This window comes from Anopheles cruzii, chromosome 2, assembly GCF_943734635.1.
Source record: "Anopheles cruzii chromosome 2, idAnoCruzAS_RS32_06, whole genome shotgun sequence".
Classification (NCBI taxonomy): Eukaryota; Metazoa; Arthropoda; class Insecta; order Diptera; family Culicidae; genus Anopheles; species Anopheles cruzii.
Window position 1 is genome coordinate 61,674,388 of NC_069144.1, and position 22,263 is coordinate 61,696,650.

At 51.8% G+C, this 22,263-nt stretch overlaps 1 protein-coding gene across 1 annotated transcript in view; it reads left to right on the forward strand.

Moving 5' to 3' along the window:
* The first annotated feature begins 538 nt into the window (after positions 1-538).
* LOC128277547 (BMP-binding endothelial regulator protein) overlaps positions 539-22,263 on the forward strand; it is a 33,135-nt gene continuing 11,410 nt past the window's right edge. The window contains exons 1-4 of the mRNA XM_053016021.1: positions 539-653; positions 4,417-4,493; positions 14,974-15,073; positions 15,140-15,316. Coding sequence (XP_052871981.1) covers positions 548-653; positions 4,417-4,493; positions 14,974-15,073; positions 15,140-15,316 — 460 coding nt within the window. The 5' untranslated portion in view covers positions 539-547. The remainder of the gene's footprint in view (positions 654-4,416; positions 4,494-14,973; positions 15,074-15,139; positions 15,317-22,263) is intronic.

Below are 22,263 nucleotides of genomic sequence, written 5' to 3' on the forward strand. Positions count from 1 at the left end.
GGAGCGTCTTCGAATTTGCGTCCAGCGTGTTTTTCTCCGGCGTGCCTCAAGAGTCACAAGACTTCTGGCCCACTTCAAGCGCCCTCGAGCGGGGCTGAGGGGTTTGTTGTTGTTTGTCGTACCCCGCGCCGGTTCCGTGCCTGCTCCCGTTTGTTTCTCTTCGCTCCTTCGCGTACTTAACGCCGTCCACCGTTTCGTCTTCATTGGCGCGCCGATGAAATGCCAGATTTATCTAATAGCGGTGTTTGTTTTTTGTAATGTTTTCACTCGCCCCGGCCGGTCCAGCTGATCCAGCAGCCAGCGGCGTTCAGACGGGCCTCTTGGAGTTCGAGAACTCCACTCACTCGCAGCAACCATCGTAGAGGTTTCTTCGGCTACATTCTAATCAATGTGTTACTTCGTTCTTCGATTTACAGTGCGACCATCACGATAACGACGGCACGGAGCCAGACATCGGTTGCTGCTTGGCACGGCTTGGCGACGGCCGTGTGTGTCGAGCAAGCTACAGAACCCCAACCAGCCACCGCCACCGGGACTTCGCGGCAACATGGTGCGTTCCGGTGCACCCGGCCGACCGAGCCTAAGCATCCTGCTGGCGGCTGCGGTGATCCTTGCCGGCCTGGTGCGACAAGCGAAGGCCAGTGCTTCTTTATGTAAGTTTTATCGGCCGTCTTCTGTAGCATTAAGTTCCAGCGCGCTCTCTTGTGCACCGGTTTTCATTTCGCCTGATTGACCGAATGCATATTTATTTCGAGATGAAATTTTATTCGTTCGCAAACAAGCCACAAAAAGGACGGGTCGCGCGGAACATCGGGAAAGCGAATTGACACGCGTGGCACATTCCTTTCACTTGCACCGGGGTTGCTGACGGAGGAAAACATAAGAAACGGTGAAACGGTGAAAGGATGGTTCATACGTAATGGGCGATCGAGCAAGACACCGGATGCCGGATGATGGTTTCGACAGTTTTTCTGTGTTTTTTTGGGCGTTTGACTGCAGACTGGCCGTGGAATGCAGGAAAACGCACACCGAAAAACAGAAACGTCCGGCATCCTTCCAACAACGAATTCGGCTGCTGCTGCTGGCCGACGACTGGGATTCCATATCTTTCGGGCGAAATACGGACATAGCTGCTTTTGACATTTCGTGGTCCCCGCAGGTGGATGTCCAATTGGCGGAATTAATTGCCTCAAGTTCAATGGACCCCAAACTACCACCAATTCATACGCTGGCCACGTTTGTGTAGGTCAACGGTTGCGCGTTTGTGACCTTTGTTCATATAATGTCGCCATTTTAATAATGTCGCCGAAACCAGTACGAGATTAACGCTTTTGTCACCGTTTACCATACCAAGTCCTCATCAGACTTTGTTTACTGTTGCTCCGAACGTCCGTCCGAGCGTCAGAGAGACAGAGAGGGGCAGAGTAAACGGCAACATCATGTTTACGAACGACGGACGACGCCGTCTGGGAAACTTCCCATCGGCCGTGGCTTGGTTAGTGTCTTATCCACAGCATCTTATCGCGCCTGGGGTTGGCGAACCCCCGGTACGTGTGCTGTTCACGATCGGACTTGCTGGCAATGGCACGGCTCGCGATCGACCGCGGGGACGCGGTTCGCGTAAACTTTCGTTAATCGTTTTTGATAAAAGGTGTCTGATGTTGGTGGGGCTCTGCTGGCCATTTTAATGACGCCTGTTGCAGCGACTCACACACACACGATGTGCCATAAGCCTTGTCCCGGCGAACGGCGTTGGGAAACGTGGCAATTAATGACTGCTGGGACTGGTATTCCGGACCCCTAGTTCCTGTCCGGCGCCGCGCGAAGACTGGAGAGGGCTGCATACATCTTGCTCTTGCGAGAGGTGTTGAAGGCTACAATGCGATTTCGTGCCTTGCTGCAATGATGTCGCTTCGATGCTTATCAGTTCCATCACCTCGGCGCATCTGATGGCCGCCCTAGGGCCGGCCGTGCGGTGTCATCGCTGTTTAAAATGTATTTTCCCTTGCGTTTTTGTGCAAAAGGAAAACACCGATAGGAAAATATGTTTCACGAGACGAGCATCACGACGATCGGCGGCGGATCGGCACGTATCTGCACTATCGACCTTGTCCGATCTGGATAGGGGATCTCGCGGCACAACATGGACGCCTTCCTTTCAGCCACATCTTTGGTGGTTTCAAGTTCTCCAGCGTGCCGAGGGCGCCCAGTGCGCTCCATCGTGTCGCCCGAATCTACCTGCCCATCGTGAGGAGTCTTTATGTATACTCGGGCCGCAGTAACTTTGTGGACAGTGTTGAGGCTTCCACTTGCAGCCAGTGCAAACTTCCGGTTCCAACTACAAACTATGCACCCGCTGCCCACGTTCTCTGCCGAAAAAACCGACACAGCGACAGTTAATGATGCGGCGGAAAGTGTGGGAAAAGTTCTGACGTACACCGTCAAAGCGAATGTGTCTCGAACGCGGCGGCTCCGAGTCCGGCGAGGATGTAAATATTTGGCAGAAACAGAATACCGCAACGCGCGACCGTCCTTGTCGTTGTCGGGGCGCCTGTCGTCATCGTCGCTCTCATGTGAACGGGCGCTGCACGTCATCTTTCCGTGACTCACCTTCAGTGCGCTTGGCGTGCCTATTATTGTTGCTACTTTTATTACTATTGGTACAGCTTGTCCGCTTCTGAGGACGGAAGGCGGCGGCAGGTTTGTTTACTTCGCCTCGCCAGCGTCGCCCGGGACGGCGAGTGCTGTCAACCGGAGCGCAAACAGCGGGGAGCTGCTATTGACATTCGCGACAGGAACTCCGGAACACACGCGCAGCCCTGCAGATGCACAGCGCTGCCCCAGAATCCGGTTCATTCATGGCACGACCCGTTCAACTTTGTTGCACCGTACAACTGCTAGTGGGACGCTTGTTGCTTATCGCACGCCAAGAGACGCATCGGCCAGCTATCGGATACGGCCGCAAAAGGCCTCGGAAGAGGACCGAAGTGTGAACACTAAATATGTGTTCTACCGGCACCACTCTTAAGCACCGGGCAACGGGCCCTGGAAGGCAGGGAGAGAATCGGGAGATAATCCTGTTTGCTTTCCGTATCACAATTTATATTCCGATCCAGTAGCGGTCCCACCCACAGCTGACGCGGGTGCCCAACTTCCGCCTCACCCGAAAACACGGGTTTGTGACGGCCGGACCGAGTGTGGCGTGACGTCAGTGGAGCTGCTCCAGAGCAAAGACGCTAATAAGGGGTTGGCCCCGGAGCCGGATACAAACAACTGGGGCTCTGGTCAGTAATCTCAGCAAACAAGCGGCCGCTCGGAGGGGTCGCTCGAGGATCGGCTCCCGGGGGGAGAGACCGCTGACGTCGTCCACCACGTGTGAGCTCGCTTTTGGATTATTTTTTTGCCGATTTCGCACGGAGTCCTCAATTCACCTGGGAGAGGACGACAGAAAACACATTCCACTCCGGCTCGGAGTGGTTCATGAAATTTCCTACCAGCATAAAAACGGACTTTCTCTGGACATACACACACAGAGTCCACCCACGGAAACCGGCTTGCGAAGGAAGAGAAAGAAACGGTATCATAGGCTAAAAATAGCCCCCGCGGAGCATTAAAAATAAATACTTTGATTTATTTTCGGACCGAAATATGACCGACGCCAACCGACGGCGCACCGGGCCGTTCGCTCGTGTGACAGGTCCCGTCAAGAGTCCTCCCCGGTTCGGTGTGATAAATGGTCAGTCGCACACACACATACAGAGTCGCGGATCGTTGCGGCCATATCGGGACCTGAGCGTTGCCCGACATCGCAGGTTTAGTCCGATGTTTTGTCCACGAAACCGTCCACAGATCTGTGACTTTTTGACGCTCCTCTGTTCGGCGATGATTTCATACCGTCTCCTGGTGCGTTGGCCGCCGTTTTCGGGATGCTAACGGGGGTTCAAATGGGGCGGTTTCGTTTGAAGTTGGCCTCAGTTTATGCCATATTTCACGCCACCCCAAATGGTCACCCCACAGGGCGCCTCGAATTAGCGCTACGCAAAATCGCATCAAAAAGCGAGCAAACACACGCCGAGTGGTCACTAACTGGCGTCGGCGGTGAGTATTTGTGCACCTGAATTGTAATAGCGCCGTTTACTGGGACTGAGTCAGAGAATGGCGCGGACACACCTTCGGACTGATGCTAATGTGACGAGCCTACTTTGGTACGCATGGTTTTTGCTCTGTTATTTCAACGCATTGGCACCGTCGACAGGAACTTCAATTTTGTACGGAACCCTCTTCGGCGACCTCCATTTGGCGGCCTTTTCTTGAAGTGCCTGTGACCGGCCATGAATGAATATCTTCGTTCCATTAAAAAAGGATTTTTTGTGTATTTAAACAACAACATTTTTCCGATCTTGTTTTGTCCCACAGCTGGATACCGGGAACCGTGTACGAACGAGGGCGAAGAGGTCAGGATCAGCATGCCGTGCTTCAAGTGTATCTGTAAGGTAAGTGGCCGTATCGAGGGTCAAAGTTTATTGTTTTTTTAGGCTGCCCATTCGTTCCGGTTTGGTTGGCCCGGTTCTTCTACGGACGACACATGACGTCCTCGCCGCCGTCGCCGTGGTCCTGTTTTGTGCCCCATCGTCTCTGGCGCAGGACCTTTCGGCAGGTATCGGAACCGGGAATGGCTTTTCTTAGGCTTCAATCCATTACACTCGGCGCGGCTGTCGCCAGCACCGTTGGTGATCAATTTGAAGTGTCCGTCTTCCGGCGCCAGGTTCGGTTCTTAATGGCGGCCACCGTGCCTCATTCATGGATGTAAAACCTTCGTCGTAGCCGGTGGCCTGGTCTCATGGTCGGGCCCGCAAGAAATCCAAAGTGTGGAAGAAGGAACTGGGAAGAATGCACTGTAAGATGTTTGCTACCTACCCGACGCGCTGACCGATCGGTCGATTTCTGGTGCGGTTTTTGTTTCGTCTTCGGTCCGGAGTGTTATCCTGGCACTGGAGGCGCCATGGCGGTAAAAGGCATGCTAGAAAGGGTTTTATTGACTTATACCTTCTGTAAGAGCCAAACATGTGAAGGAACAAAAAGTAAACGAGCGCGCCCGGGATGGTAAACAACCTGGTTCCAGACATGGCAACAATGGAAGACAGAAGCACCGTGAGTGGTTAACTACGTTCCACCACTTGTCGAACAAATAACGTAAATGAAATGCTAACATCGGGATCGGTTCAAGTGCGGCGCTACTGTTGGTTTTTAGGGCACAGTTGCAGCACGGTGGTCCAGCAAGATCTGGCCAGAAAGCTGCCAAGGAATCGAAGAAGTTTCAGCTTCGTTCGAAGCACATCGTTACCGGTGGGCAGACATTGTCCGGCCGCCACTGAACGGAACGGAGGGCTTAAGTCTAAGTTCTTGAACCATAAACGGCAACAGTAGCCGTTTGTAGATTAAGATTGCATCTCGCTCTCTCTCTCTCTCTGTCACTCTTTAGTGCTGTAATAAATTGGAGCAGGTCAGTTTAGCGGCCACACAAGAAGATCCCCCGACCCCTCGAGGCCGGCAGTTTGTCTAGCCATCACCGGGGGCCACCGTTTTAAAAACACAAAGCTCCCAACAGATACTGGGCCCACCACGCGACGATAAGCGCCGCCGTAAGTCTAGAAACACGACGATGGAAAAATGAACTTTTTATTTTTATTACCCTCCGGAGCCCGGCCTTTTCGCGTACGTCAGGAGACCTGGCCAGACCGACACGGCCATAACCGTCCCCTGGAGGGAAGTTGACAGGCGATCCTCGGCTCGCCAGCCGCGAGGCCACGCGGAGCGGAGCTGGTTGAGATTCTTCGGCGGAAATCAACCGAAGAGGATTCTCCAGTTCAGCTACCAGCGCCGGGCTAGACGTTTCGCTGGGTCTGCCACCAACCATGAAATGGCACGAGACAGCTCGACCCCCACGAGACGCCGGTTTCTAGCGCGTTTTTGTTGTCTTGTCTTCTTCACACCAAACGACCGACGGCAAACTGTAACCGAACGGCCAGCAACGAAGACGAGCCGGTCAACTGCCACCGAGTTGCGGTGTGGGGCGATCATCTTACAAAAACCAACACGAGACTGACCGGCACACTGCGCGAGATCCGATATAGGTTCTCTCTCTCTGTCACTCTCTCGTCCCAGAGTTCTCTTCCTGTCCGCCAAAGGGGAGAAATTAAAATCTTTGCATACATTAAAAGAAAAAAAAAACAATATTAGTATTCATCGGACGGAATGTTCCGCGTGCGTGCGCGCGGGTCCCCTTGCGTCACGGATCTGTCCCTCTCGTTCTCGTGCTTCGCTTGCTTTCTCATTCTGGGCTCGGACCTTGCGCGCGTTGTAGGTGCAAATGCAAGCAAATACCGCGAACCTCCTCCACCGCGAATTTTGCGAGGAAGTTAAACCAGATGCGAGACTCCGGAATTCCATCTTCTCATTTCTGTCGCACTCTCTCTCTCTCTCTCTCTCGCTCTCCATCTTCAAGCTCCCTCGTGGGGTGGCTCGCGTACGCACGATAGCAGGTTGTCGCTCGCAGATTTTTTACATTTTCTTGTTTATTTCGGTTCTGCCTAGTGTATCGCTTGGAAACAGAAGACGTTTGGGTCCACAGAACGTTCACTATAGAGGCTCTGCGCCCCCGGGGGAACGGGAATTAAGCCGTCGCGTGTTCAGCAGCGTGCGCGAGCGCGCGCGCGCGCACAGACTTGCGGAAAGATATTTCTCGCTCAGCATGGCGCAGTGGTCGCCGCGGGTTGGCCGAGGCAATCGGAAACATTATCCGCCCGATCCACCTGTGTGCGATGCTACGAACCGCCTGCCACAGGTGGTGCTACAGGTTCTCCGGCCTCGCAGCCGATCGGTGTCTGCCGGGCTGGGCAGAAGAGACTGTGCGTCGATGGCTAGCTAACGTGCTAGCGAGTTTGTTTATCGCGACTCTTGGAATCGCTTCGAATCGCTCTTTTTTGCGGCGAGTTGAATTGTTTAATTTCTTGTGGAAGGGGCTGAGGCCATTTCGCAAAACACCGCGAGTGTTAGTTTCCACCACGATCACTATAAATACCTTTCGATTGGTGAGCGTGTACTTGAAAGTCAGACTCTGCCCAGCAAACGACGGTTGTGGTTGAGCGAAATCGCTGCGACGCTGTGAAACATATACCATAATCTGAACAAGAAACTCCGACAAAACATATCACACTCGCACAAGACGCACAGGTGCGCCTGACATTCGCTGGCCTACCTGCGCCCATCGCCCGAAGCCACGGAGAAAGGATTGTCGCGAATGATAAGGAGAGCGAAAGAGACACAAGAAACCGAAGGCGATGGAAAGCCCAGTCGGTGCGAAAGCGATGGCCCATCGACATGCTGGGCGGCAATGGCTACGAGGCAAACCGATCGGATCGTGATGGAATCGGAAATCTCTAGTCGAGCGCGAGCGCGCGATCGGGCGCGCGCAAGGGGCGGCCTAGAAGGGAGTTTTGTGGCCTGGAAGGGAAACCGGTTCGCCGGCGGGGGTCCAGGAGGAGGTTTGTGATGGGAAGAAAGCAAAGCAAAGCATAAAAAATATGAAAAGAAATATGGCCGAGTGTTATTATACAATGAACAAGGTCGATAAAGGCCGTTCGGCGGCATGCCAGGCGGCGATGGCCGCGCCGATTGAGCGACCTAAGGGGGTCGCGACGGTTGAGTGAGACGTGTGCACACGCGAGTGGTATGCACGATCACCCCTTTCTCGCTCTGTTGCTCACTTGACATACAAGATCGTTTCGTTTGCTGATGGGATCCAACACGATATTGGAGGCCATCTCGCTTTCATCTCGCGATCTGCTGTTGGAATGGCCCGTCTCTCGGTCCCATGTACTGCTTTGGGTGATCGTGTTTTAGGTCGTGGTGCGCCTTCTCTTTCTCCAACTTCCCTCTTCCTCTCTCTCTCTGTCTGTCATGATCGAAGTAGTTACACTCCGATCCGGGCTGTGCATTAAACAAATAAATTTGGCCCCATAAATGTCTCCCGGAATTCCTGGAACTTGTGCAGGGCTTTCTTTCAGGTCTTAGCCAACCGCAGTTTGACGAGACTTTTCTTGCAGCCCAACGATCGCTGGCGGAACTGGAGGACATTGACAAAATTCGATAATCTCCTCCACTTTCAAGCGAAAGGTAATCGGCGAACCTGCTTGCTGCTCCCTCATTGCCAGGGCTCTGATCGACCAGCGCACCTGCCACCAGGCGACCCGCAAGGCACACGAAGCTGCTGCTGGCTCTGTAGTGGCGTTGATGTGTGAAGTGAGGGTCCATTTTCGACCAGACCTTGTAACCAGATGCTCCCTCTGCTCGCCACCACTATGCCGTCCGCCGCCTTGCCAGGCTTGCGCAGGCATTCCTCCGCCCAGATCCTCCTGCGTCCTCTGCGTTACCTCCCGTCCTTCAATCCCGTAATGCGATTTATTGGTTGGGCCAAAACATGATGTTGTGGTGGGTTCAGAATGTGGGTCAACGATTTTTGGGGTTACTTTTGGTTCGGTTTCGGTTGAGTGTGTGTGTGTGTTGGCGAATGTGCGGCTTTCCTATGGAGCACCTCGCACCTTCTTAATGTTTTCTCATGTTGAGTTGGCGAACGATGGCCAACTGATAATATGAAGTTCTGCCCGACACGTTCCGTCGCCCCTCTCATGATCTGCCGTATTTTGGAGGTAACTTGCGACGTGCTTAATGTTCGATTTCCCCAGTTTGCCGTTGCACTTTCTTTTCGATAAACTGCATATTTTTATTTTATATGTAATGGCCTGTTTTGTATTTTTACATCCTCCACAAGCTCTCATTTGCTGTCACAAACTAAGTGATGCAAACCATTCATTTCCCCTGTTTCGCAGATCGCTACTTGGTTAGTCTTTGGTTGCAAAAGTTATTTGCGTTGATTAAGGGTCAGCGTTGTTGACTGTGCTCTCGGTGCGGTCTGGCCGCGCCTGGGTCTTGCTCAAGTGACCGAGTGTCACCATGGTCAGCGTGTGTGTCGATCAAATCCAGTGTTCATCCAAGAGCCTCCACGGACAATCAGTGGCACTGGGCGACTGAGTACCGCCAGCATAAGCGTCCTGGCGCACGAGGGCCGTTCGCATAAAACGATGCCCAAGCTATGCCGAGTCTGGCTCGGACATGTCCGAGGCTCGACCCGTAGGCTCCGTACAGACGTAACGATTAGTGATTGACGTTGATGAATATTGCATGAAAATAAATAAATTTCATAGAAAGTCATTTGCATATCATGATTCCAGTGGCGGTTTGACGAGTAATTCATCGGAATCGAGCATGAGGGAGAGGGCTGTAGAGAGATGGATAGAGTAACAAAGAGAGACAGAGATAGAGACACACACTCTAGACAGAGTGAGTGAGTGAGAAATACAGAGAGTGAGAGTTGGTATCCAGCTGAAGGCCAAAGATGCAAAGGAGATAGCATTACGAGCCATTGGCCCACACAAGACCGTCCACATCCGGCCATTGGCCAAAAGGAATCTACTACGAGGCTTTGAGAATGGCTTCAGAAAATTGCGATTATGTTTAGAAACTGGCCATAAAGCGAAGGCCGTGCGTAGAGAATAGGGAACTTTCGCTTTCTGAGTTCGTTTCCGGTGGAATAAGCCGAGATGAGCTTTTCGATCGATTGCTGTCAGTTGAAATCCCATGGGAAAAACTAAATAAAAATCAACATATGAATCTGACCCCAAAGCTTTTCTGTCCGTGTCAATTTACATCTACACTGTGGGGTGCAAAATTTATGCTCCACGCCCGGTGTGAAATTATCGGACACTTTAGAGCGCCATCATTGGCACCTGCCCCGCCTCGGTCAGCCGGCCGGTCTGTCGCCCGTTTGCCGCGACTCGCCACCCGAAGATTACTTGTTTGCTATGGTTTTTTTCTTCATCATCATCATCAACGTAATTAAATTGTCGACATACGGCCACGGCTCGGTCGGGGCTGACATTTAGCCGGTGGGCCGATGAGTGGCATTACGTCGTGGCCGCGCCGAGCATATGCTGCCTGCGCGCCCAACAATCGATGCTGGTCGCGGCGGTCGCGACGCTTATTTACGCAAAGCATCACTTAGCGATCGGTGGCTGGCAGACGTCTGGAGCCGTAGACCGTAGACCCCATAAAGGCTGAGACAGTGGACGGAGCCGGAGGGCTCTGCGGGGTTTACAACGCGCGACGCATGACTCAGGTGTTCGGTTTTGCGGAGACAGCGCTATCGGGTGCCATCGGAACCGACAAGTTGTTCAGCAAAGTTCAGTGTCAAGATTGCATGATTTATCATCTCGAGATCACATTAGTGTCGGCACTATCGGAGAAAATGTCAATCTGAATAAACGATTTATCAAACGAAGCTTGTAGTGCCATAGCGCGAAACCTTGCTTCGCGCGAGAGGCCACTAGAAAACGTTAAAGTCTTCAAAACAAATAGGAAAGTTGTTCCAAAGTTTTGTTCCATCCAATCGGGAGCCGTCGTCTTATCGGGGCGCCGTTTCGAGTCAGTGGAGGCGCATGGTTGTTGAAACGGTTCCGACAAAACCTTTCAACTTTTTGGGGCCTTTTGCTGTACATGTTTCGTTTTTCGTTGAGTGCACGAGTGTCAAAATGAAGAGAAACGTTTCAAGAACATTTTCCAATTCATCCAAAGCGAGGGCACAAAACAGCCCGAGCACATCGAATCGGAAAGAAATTGACAGTCACGAAGAAAGTTTTGCATTCGCTGGGTGACGAGCTCGGATTTTCCCTTGCTGGCTCACTGCCTGGCGAAGCGCTTTGGGTTGGAGGCCACCGGAAATGAGCCCAAGGCTGCGGGGACGTCCCGGCAGTGTACAGCCTAGCATAAATCATGCTGCCCTCATTGGGGTCAGTGCTCAGCGAAGCGTAGCTGAGCCTCGGCTCGGCTGTTGCTGGCACCGGAAGCTTGGGTTCTTGGAAGCTGCTTCACCACTGCACCACTGCGGCACAGTTCCGGAAGAAGTGAGAAGCGGTTCCGTTTAGGCGATGCTGGCTTCCTTTTCCTTGTATCCTTTTCGTGATATCGCACTCTCTGTGGGCTGCATCTCTTTTAAGCGTGTGTGAGTTGCTTGCGCCAAAGGCGAGACTGAATTTAAATCCATTTTACAGAGCATAAATAACATTTTCGCTTGCATTGACAGCGCCACCCCGGGACGGATGTGTTTGCCTCGAAAGAACCGGCACTTTGCTTGGCCGTAAGATGCAATACACTGAACGGAGTTTCTCTTGGGTCTGGTAAAATACTCGACGATGGGAGCTGTGTGAAAGCTTTTACCTTCTACCATGCAGTTCTCGGCCAGTTGCTAATGGGTTTTGCCTTTCCGCCGAGTTGCATTGTATCGATCGACGGCGAGAAGAACCCCGTACAATATTTACGGCAGCATTAATTGTATTTATCGTTTCGATTCCTGAGTATCGTACGTTTTAGCATCGGGCGTCTGCTGGGCAAAACTTTGGGGACGGCTTTGGAGAATGAAAATAAATGGCTCCACTGACCAGCAGTGGTTGAACGGGCAAACTTTGTATCCATGTTTTATGCATGCGGTGTGGAAGTATACGTAATAGATATGTTTACAAAAAATGGTAATGCTTTAATATTTAAAGTTTCTGCTCGGCTGCTGAATTGACAGTTTTGTGTCTCCGTTTCATGACAAACAACACACACTGAAAGATGAATTCAGCTGCGCGTGGTCGATATGGCAGACGATGCAGTTTGGTTCGGACGTGCGATCAATTAACATATTTAATTCTATGGATGCCAATCATTCTCCGTGCGCGTGTGTGTGTGTAAGAGGGAGAACCACAGCTTCAGGCACAGAGCAACTATCGAACGTTAATGTACCAAGCACAGAAATGGATTACTTTTCCATAACTCGAAAAAGTCCCAAGGACACAACGCTACGCATTTATTGTTAGATACCAAGTAGATAACTCAAGGCAGTAATTCCTTCGATTTCCTTGCCGAACCACACGCTAACATTGTCACTCGCTGCAACACTCTGTTGCACCAAACCGTCCATTAGAACCTCTCGAGCCCGCGCCACCTTCAACACCGTTATTCACCGGGCCGAGTGCCGTTCTCTCGGTTCGAGTGTTTTTTTGCGCGAAACGCGCTCAGCGGCTGGCGCCACCCGTATCCGCCGTTGGAAAACCACAAAGGGGGGACCTCTGGCGTGGCGGCCAGCCGGTGAGTCGGACGGGGCAGTGTTGGCGTCCGACTAAACTGATACTATTGTTTTATGGAGCCGGGGATACTGTGTGAGTGGAGCGGCTTCATTCGATTCCTATCCTCGGGCTGATTGCTGGCCATTTTATCTATACTTATTCGGGTTTCTCTCTCTCTCTCTCGCGGTGCGGGAACTTCGCTCCAGAGCGCTGTAATGAGATGGTAAAGATAGCAATCAGCTTGCGATTCCGTTACCGCGGCGGTGGGAGTCCCCGGCGGTGGGAGGACACCAGCGCGCCCGGTCGGTCGGATATATGATCTGCATCGGAATGACGCTAGTGTATGGCGTCCAGCGCCGCGGCGACGGCGACGCGATTAGTTTCGCACGGTAGCACCGCGTTAATCGCGCACTGTCGCCGTCGTCGGCGGCGAGGCACCCACTCTCGGGCGAGTGGCGTCTGTCGCCATGACACCTTCGTGCACCGGCCTGGCCGACGGTGACTCCGGTGACGGTAGTGACGACGAACTTCCCGCGGCGACAACGACGACGACGACGACGCGAAACGATGATCGTTTGATAATATTATTAATAGCGCCAACACTGATATCGGACCAACGGCGGAGCTGCTGACGATAATAATGATAATGACGATGTTATTGATGTTCCGGTGACGATGGTGCGGATGATGTTCACTGCTGCGCCGCCGCCATTGATGATGATGATGATGAGATACAAGTACGATTAAACTCACTTAAAGTGACGGCTTAATAGGCACCCCCTTTCGACTCGACAGCACCGTCGGCGCCCTAATGGACAGCGTTATCCCACCCTGGCCCTTGCCTCTCACTCTCGCGATCTGAATCGAATGCACATAACATGTGCATTAAATAGAATTTCGCGTACCGAATGCAATTAAGGTATCTCTAATTGGCGCCCGGCTCGACAAGTTATCATAACGGTTCTGGCTCGCACCGTGGTACTAGAAAAACGAATAAGTCCCTTTGGGGCGACGGTAATCGTTTTGTGACGTTTTGTTTTGAATACGTAATGCCACAATTACAGTAAATTGAGAATGTGGTGATTCTCATTCACATTATCAATATTGACTTCACTTCTGAGTTACTTAAAATAGATTTTCTGACTCTCTACTATGGCGCGTTGTTGCTCAAACAGTGCGCCAATTTATATGAAATAACGGCACAAATGCGTTCCTGTCGGTTCATTAACAGATTTGCGTTGAATGAAAACTATTTGCATCATATGGACGTATTATTATCTGGCCAGCCCATTCAATTGGGCAAGTCCACAGTGGCACAAAGCAGCTGCCACATGCCTAGTCATGATAACCTACACACACACACACACACACACACACACACCGGCCCATTTGCATGCCATAAAATGGCGCCACGCGCGATACACATACACTGCTACACTTCCCCTGCAAGTGGAACGTAAAATCCGTTCTGCTTCCGCGTTTTATTCCGCTTCCTTCGGGCCGGCAGGTCAAGTTTATGCTGAACCGGATTGAGCGAGGCTTATCAGCGGGAGTGGGAAGTAAAAATAAGAAAAGAAACATTGAAATCGGCACCCGTCCTCGGTGCTGGATAAGTGTCGGACGGCTGTCTACTCGGAGCGACGACTGCAGTTTATGGTTCATTATCTCCAACCATGCAGCTCCACACTGTGACCTTTGTAGGGCCGCGTCAAGGCGGCCAAAGTCAAGACCGACAGTTCTAAACACGACACTTTTTAACTATCTGTCGTCTGCTCGATCTAATGCTAAAGGTTAAGTAATGTTAACCTTTTCGGGTGCAGCCACTCTGTTTGCGACGCTGTCTTGGGTTTTCCCCAACAAAAATGTCCGAGTGGCAGGCAATGCGGGGACTTCCGTTCCGCGCCATTCGCTACCCAATGGGTGTTGTCATAAAATAACCATAACATCATTAATGTAATCAAATATTCACACTAAAACTAAGCTACCCATACAACGGCCGCTTCAGTGCAAAATGTGAAAAGTTCGACCAATATTATTGCTCCCATATCGATACGGTGCAGATGGAGGGCTCGTAAAATTCGTTCCGGCGACTTGGAATTCAATAATGGCGCCAAATCTTATTATATGTCCCATGCCGACGATGGCGAAGAAATCGAAAACATCTTACTGATCAGGCAGATTTGCTAGAATGGCAAGTAACGCCATTCTATCCCAGCATGTGGCTCAGCTTGCTGCCCTTGGCCCCCGAGGATAACGGCGGCACTTGACACCGAATTCCGCACATCCGCAAGTTCCACCGGTGCTGTCCGAAGTGGTGAACGGCACAATTCTTTCTGGTTTATTACAACGCAGACAGTTGGACTTTTCGCTCCAGTTTGCTGTTGAAATTGTGCCAACATGTTGTGTTAGCGGAAGGTAGCTGACAGGATTCGCCATGCATGAGCCGCTTATCGTGGAGAGTGCAGCTCCAACGTCACCGCTTTTGGCGACCACCCGTTTGGCAGTTTGGTGCATTCTTACCGCAGCTTGCACATGTCACCAGTAATAAAGTAGCGTGCAGAGACAATGGCGCACGGAAATGTAAGAAATGGTTTGTAATCCATGTGGTCTCTTGTAACGATTACAACTCCGTCCAACGGCACACGAAGATTTATCGGTTTATCGAAGCGCGATGAGGATGCGTTCAGCTTGTGTATCGAAAGGGGAAACTGACTGATTAATTTGGTTTTCGCCATTTTGACTACCATTTCAGAACGGATTCGTGGAATGCGAGCAAGAAAGCTGCCCGGCAGTGGACGACTGCTACATCTACAAAAAGAAAGGACCCGACGAGTGCTGCGACAAGTGTATCGGTGGGTATCTCCAGCTCGCTCGAAGTTGTCCTACATTTTGGTCTAACCATCGAATGGCACCCGCAGGATGTTTATTCCAGGGCCGACAGATTGACAGTGGCACCGAGTGGACCGATCCGGAAGATCCCTGCATGCACTACAAGTGCGTTTCCGGCGTGGTCACCCAGTCGGAGATGAAGTGCTACACACCCTGCTCGAACCCAATCGCACCCCGGAAGGGCCAATGTTGTCCGACCTGCTTCGGTAAGTACGACCACCCCCCGGCGGGGTGGAGTCTTTAGCATAGTGCCGCACCAAGGTCAGGCGCATCCCGGCGCTCGCTATCTCTTCCGCTCTCCGTGGGTGGCCGGCAATGATGGTTGGCGGTCGGGCCGTTACGGGATCAGCGTCACTGATGCGCCACTTGATTTACCGACCGGCCATTAAAATCGTATTAGTTCTCGGAAGATGCGCGCACACGGTACCCGGGAAGAAAGCGGTCCCATCTCCTGCCGTGCGCCGTGGTAAACGAATAAGCCGAAAAAGGGAGCGCCATCGCGCTGTGATTGGCCGATGATCGATGCTCGGTCAATGTTCTTAGCGCCTTCGACGGCATACGCGCCGAAAAGAGAGCGCGTGCGTCATGTAGGGAGCGTTCGTAGAATCCAGATGGCAACGGACTTGTTTGGGACGGACTAGACATCAGAGCGCGGTGGGCTTCATTCCCGGTCAACCTGCTTTGGCCGCGTTGTGCCGACGGGATGGAGGAAAATTTGATTGAATTTTTTCTCATCTCACAAGAAGCATTAAATTCCAACATCGCTTCGGCCCACGCTCCGATATGTCGGACCGAAGTTAGTGGTCCCGGGGAGCTAGCTGGTCGCACTAATCTTCCAAATGTTTGCCTTACCTTCGGAAACAACTTGTTGCCGGTCGCTGTTGTGGGACATTCAGGAATCCCGCGCCGCTTGAATCTCCTCCGCGGCCCGTCACGAGTCGATGATTTATTAACCAATCTTCGTAATCAACCTTCAACTCTGTATCGCCAGCCGTGTGTGTTTGTTTGAGTGCAGATTAAGCTGTGTTTTTATGCCCCACTGGTCGCCGGCCAGAACTCCAGATTTTGATGGGTCCACAGAAACTTACAGAAAGGTTCTGACCGGTAAAGCAGAGCACCGGATGATTGATGTCCGCGCGCTGGAAACGGTACATTTTGATGGCATTTCTTAAACGCCACCCAATACGGTGGTCCTACTTTCGTGTGACTTTGTCTTTAATTTCTGTCCTCTCTCAAAGGGGTCTGAAAGCCAAAACACTTTTCATTGCTTGTAACACTGATTCGGTTCTGGTTATAGTTTTGTCAAACCAGCGCCTGTATTGTTGCAGTTGGCGGCCCAAAGAACAGGACTCGCTCCAGCCCCAAACACCGCGGGTATCTTATTAATGCGTGTATATTTTTATGTTGATAACTTTTTGATTTACCGCACTCTGGGTGGTCCACCTTTTACGTGCGCACCTTCTTTGGGTTCCGCGACAAGCGACGATGAAGAAGACGATCCCGCGCCGTATCGTCGCTGGGAGAGGCAACGGATTGGAAGCTTATGTCCCTAATGGATCCACTTTGGAATCCGGACGTGCTTTCAACGGGAGGTCTCACATTATATCATCGAACATCATCGGCATAATCGGAACCAGTCGCTTATCGATTGAACTTTGGACAAACCGACAGTTTAAGAGCAGAACTTGGGTTTATCGATTGCCGCGTTGGGAGCAGATGTTGCTTAGGGCCGCACTGCACGATAAGACGCTGCGGGGCGGCGCGCAACGCTGACAATTTATTGCCCCGCTGAAGAGTGCCCATTACACGGGTTATAAATTTGAATAATAATAAAAAGTTCATACATTTTAAGTGCCTCCGAGGAACCGGCGCTGCATAACACCAGGGTAATTACTCACCTTCAAAGTATCTCCGTTCCTGCACTTGTTGCTCAGTAATTATACACATTTACTATGGTAATGTCGCCGGGCACGGGTGGTAGATATTTTATTTGATCTTGCGTGATCACCCGCATCCGATCGCGGGATTCGCTGATGGATCGGTCGCCGAAGTAGAAATCAATTTGTGATAAATTAAATCAACACCTTCGAAAGCCGCGGTCTCGGCATGAACCGACTGGACCCTCGCGGACCCTGATCACGCGGGCACGCGATCGTGTTGGTGATTATTTCTATTTTATTTTTCTTTTTCTTGCATAATTACTACGGAAATTCAACAACACGGTTTAGATCGCGCCCAATGGAGCGGATGGATGTGCGTACAGAGCGATCCAACCACCTCCTCGGTTCCTGCCGATGGTTGCCGATCACGCAAGGGGATGCTGCTGGAATGACGAGGCTGTAAAGTTTATCGCACTGCCAATCGTCAATTGGCTTCATCGAGCAAAATGATTGGGCGGCGATTTTGCGCCACGATCGACACCACCGGTCCGTGCGTCGAGGCTTAACCGCCGTGCGACCATCGCGAGGCTGAACCGAGGCCGACTCGAGGCGAGTAATAAGATGGTAAAATTTACGATAGCGCTCGTTGCCTTTGAGATCGCGCTATAAAAATGTCGTATTTACATAAGAAATATCTTTTGCGATAAAATATTTCCTATCGCTTCGCCGGCGGAGCGGCCATCACTCCATCCGTTTGTTTTCGTTTCCCTCCCGGGTCGTGCCCCGGACCCAGTCTAGGGCAGCTTAGCACTTTCACCCACTTTGCGCGAAGGCAGCCCGAGGTTTGTTCCGAGCCGGGCGTTTTTTTGCCAGGCTCAAAGCTTTGCATTCCTTCTGTGTGCAGTTTTATTTTCGAACACTTCCTTCAAGACGATAATTCCGCCGTCGACCCTTTTGAGACCGCTAGGCGCGCTCAGCAGCCGGCCTCGGAGTCGGCCTCTCTGTGGTGTCGAAGCGCGTGCTGGAAGATAAAGTGCCGCCCTGTTCCGTAGATCTCAACCCACCGGGGGCAAGGGTGTAGGCCATTATCAAGGCTTCGGTTGCATTGTCCGCGGGGTTCTAGGTGACGGGCCGACAGTTGCCAGTTGAAGCGTGCCGTTTAGCGTGCTTCCCGCACTGACTCTACCGACGAAGGCAGAGGATCGTGAAAAGTCAGTCGTTAAAATCGGCAGTAAATGGGCTGGCGATTGGTTTCGTGTACATAAACTCGGCAGCACCTCCACCGCCAATGACCATGATGGGCAAGATAATGATGATATAACATTCCGGCCTGAGCGATTCTGGCTCCGGCTTCTCGCTTGAATCGTTAGAGCGGAGTCGCCGGAGGTTTTTATGCCGAAATGTCAATGGCGAAGGATCAACGGTGTCACTGTCCAATTTATCGCTGAATTGTGGAGGCCTCTCCAAGGTCCTTCTGCCGTTCGTGCGAAACAATTAAGTGATCTATCCAAATTGATACATCAACCACTTCGTTTACCTCTGCATTCCACGCGAAGTCATTCCGTTCCGTCAAAAACAGCGTTCGTTTCATAAATTATAATCGCCACCCAACGACACCGCTTGGCGATACTGCGACCTCTTCAGAACCTAATTTGTCATGTGCCCCCTTCGCCCAATAGAACCTCCGCCGAGTGCCCCTCATTCGCCGCGGATCAAGGTTTTCGGGTGTTCTATGCTGGGTTGTGTTTTATCATCCATTTCCATCTCGATCGTATCGTCGCGATGATGTTTTACGGCCGATCTTCGACACTCCAAGATTTACCAGATTTCGTTTGGCCGCCCTCCATCGTAGAGAAAAAAAACCGAACCGAAATTCTTGGCGCCTGGCCCCGAACGGCTGCCTAGTGCTGCCCGGCAGGTTGTCGCTGTTTCTCTTATGCTGCGGGTTTCTTTATTTGATCATGCTGTTTGTGTGTCTCTTTGTGCCTGAGTAGTCTTCTAGCTGTCACGTTAATTCTACCTTGATTGGTCTCTGCCGGTGACCGGACATTCCAGCGGGCGATCGTCTTCGGGGCGATGCTCCAGCAAAAATGGAGCTCCGGAGGGGACGAAACTAATGTCAGATGCTGTACGATGAGTAATGCTCGCATACCTGCGCAACACGAGCGCCGAGCGGTTCTTGGAATTGATTTTTATCGTCCCAACGAGATCTTAATTACATGCTTAATCTATAATTAACAAGGGCATTAGTATACGATTTGGTGCGGCTCTCTTCCGGCGGCCACCGTAAAATCCATGGCCACCCGCGGAATCAGATCGAGACATTTATTTATCGATCTTTTTATTGATCGGTGGCCCGCCGGTCGGGGTCACTGTGGCCCCCATTTCGAATCTCCGTGGGATACCGGAGATCCGGAGATTAATCGATTTATCGGTTTTCATCACATCGACATGTGGAAGATGAGAGATCTCCTATACGTGCGGGGACGGTGCAACCGGAGGGCCCAGGAACCGACCAGGCGGCTCCCCCGACAATGTAATCTGTGCCATGCTGCTACCTGCCCGAGCGCAGGGAGAACATGTTTTTGGGGAAATTTTCCGCGCTGCGTTAACGATGATTTATAAGGTAACATTTCAATTCTGACAGCGAACGACGTGAAAAAGGCAAACTTGAGGCGACGGATCGATTGAGTGATCATTCGGCGAGATGTATCAGCGTGTTAGGACAGGAATAAAATAGAAACTTTTTCTACTCAACGCGCGCCCGTCCTAATGGATAGAAATGCCAACGCGCCACGGCGGCGGCGGCGGCGGCCAGCGAGTGCTATGCTGGCTTGTGTCCCCAGGGCGGGGTGACATCGCGCGACCTTGACGCGAGGAATTCTTCGGTCGCTAATTTATGCACCCGACCAGCCGAGCGCGAAAACGAGTCGCGCCCTGCCGTCAGGCAGGCGGCGCGAACACCAAATCCGGGATTCCAATACGCGTAATAAACACCTTCACCTGAGCTTTGCCTCATGGTACCAGCCCGAAGAGGATCCGTTACTAGACAGAACGCTCGGACGATCGATTATGCCTGTTATGCCGGCCAATGTTTACATAAGCTTGCTGAGGGGTTCTTTCCGTGGGTTTTGATGCCTATTCTGGAAAATCATGCTCACCGTGTTCCGTGGGCATCTCCAAAGATCCCACGGAGCCGCGTGTTGTTTTCTTATCATCGCCTCGCGCCAGGATCCGCCCCGCCGTTGCTTTAATTGAAATCAACTCATTCTACATAATTGGATCATAACTACTGCGGCCGCGTGATCGCTGCTTTGAAGCAAGATATGAATACCGGTGGGGAACCCAGCAGGGCGGCGCGCATGATGATGCGGCTGAAACGGTGCATTAGCCACAATGGACGTCCTGGGCGGCCCCGTCACCCAGAGCATAAGGATGTGATTAATGCGTCCGCGAAGAAGCAGCATAGCCGCCAAGTGATCGTAAGGCAAACACACACACACACACACATTCACGCTAATATCGCTGGACGCTGATTATGATGTGGAGAAGAACGTCCGCACAAAAAAAAAAAACAAAACGGCCCGTCATCCTGGGCGGTCTCCGGCGTGGTCGTCCTGGTGGTCAAATCGGGCACCAAATCGGCCGCAGGTCGCAATCAGTCAAGCCGAGATGAAAACATTAAGACCGCAGCCTCTCCCCGCCGAGCGGCGAGCGTTGTGCATTTCTTTCAGGCGAAGGGTCTTGGTTTACGGTATGCCAACTTTTCGCAAACCTCCTTGGGGTCTCTGGGTCGGGTCGGTCACTGTACCGCCGTCCATCATTAGACGGAGAGTGTGCGGATCGGAAGAAAACAAACAACCAGTAAATGAGCCTCTGCAAAAGGGTCCAACCTGGGGCCGGTGCTTCGGTTTGGGATCCACCGTTTGTTTTTGTGTGCGCGGTGGTCACAAAGTGGAACGGAACGGAGCCTTCTTTTTTTGGCTCCGTTTTAGTTCTACTCTTCTCGCGGCATCCCAGCAAAGGACCGCCAGGATGGCAAATTATCCCTGCTCCGTAGCTCTCGAAAGGGCACCCCCGGCGGTTGGTGTGCATTAAAATGTTAATAACAAAACGATGACGAGCGGCGAACACGATGCGGTGGCATTGGGCGATTCTCAGCCAACGTGGCCACTCGTGTCTGTGTGCGTGTGTGTGTGTGCTAGTGGTCTTGTTATTTTTATTGCGCCTTTCGGCTTTTCGGTGATGATGCCGACAGCATCATGTGCTTGTCGCTACCCATTGTGCGGCCATCATCCGTGCGGCTTCCGAGACGGCTGCTACTAAGGTCCTTGATTGCCCGGCACTCGGCCAGTGATGGATGGGCGTTCCGGCCGCCGTACTTTATCCGGCTTCGAGCGACCGACGGGAATCGATTTTATGGACCGCCGACGGCCCTTCGGCTTGTTACGGTTTGTGAGTTTTGTGTTTGCCATTGAACGAGGCCACGAAACGATTGTTTGATTATGCGGCAGACGGATGGCAAGAAGAAAGGAAAAAAAAACAGAATTAAGTCATAAAATAAATGCCTCTCCGAGGCCAGGCACGGAAAGAATCACGAGGAAAACGAACGAAACGATCGCCCAATCGAGCTACGGGACCTGAATTTTGGTTTTCATTTAACGCCCTTTTATCAGTCTCTGGCAGACACGGGCATCCTTACAGTGAGTCCGTTTTGATCGCCGTGACAGTCATTAACTAATGATCATTGTATTCTTTTCAATGTTGCTGCTCACGCACTACAGTTTATGATAATCATACGGCTGTGGATCAAGTTATTAGCACGTGACGTCTTCATTTCGTGTCGGACTTGGGTTTCAAACGGTTTGCCAACTGTGCGGGTGAACTTAAGGTAGTTTGAAAAATTGGAAGTGTTTATGCGATGCGATGCGATAACTCAACGCGTTGACAGCATGTGATCGCCAGCGGACGCGATCAACGCCAACTTTTATGTTAAAGCAAGCAGCACAATTATCCGGCAAAGTGCTTGCTCATGAGGTTAGTGTCGTATTTTCACGAAAGCGAGGAGTGGCGATCATTTGTTGTCCTGAATCGATCGACATTCTTGACCCCGCGTAAGAGCGTGTAGAGTATCGAAGGATCGGTTGCCCTCAGCCGGTGGCCAGATTATCATTTATCACCGCTTCTTACCTCGGGATGCCAGGAACCGCAGGACCAAACGATGTGCAACGAATTCCGTTGTGCGCTTGAATGCGCACCCCTGCAGCGCGCAA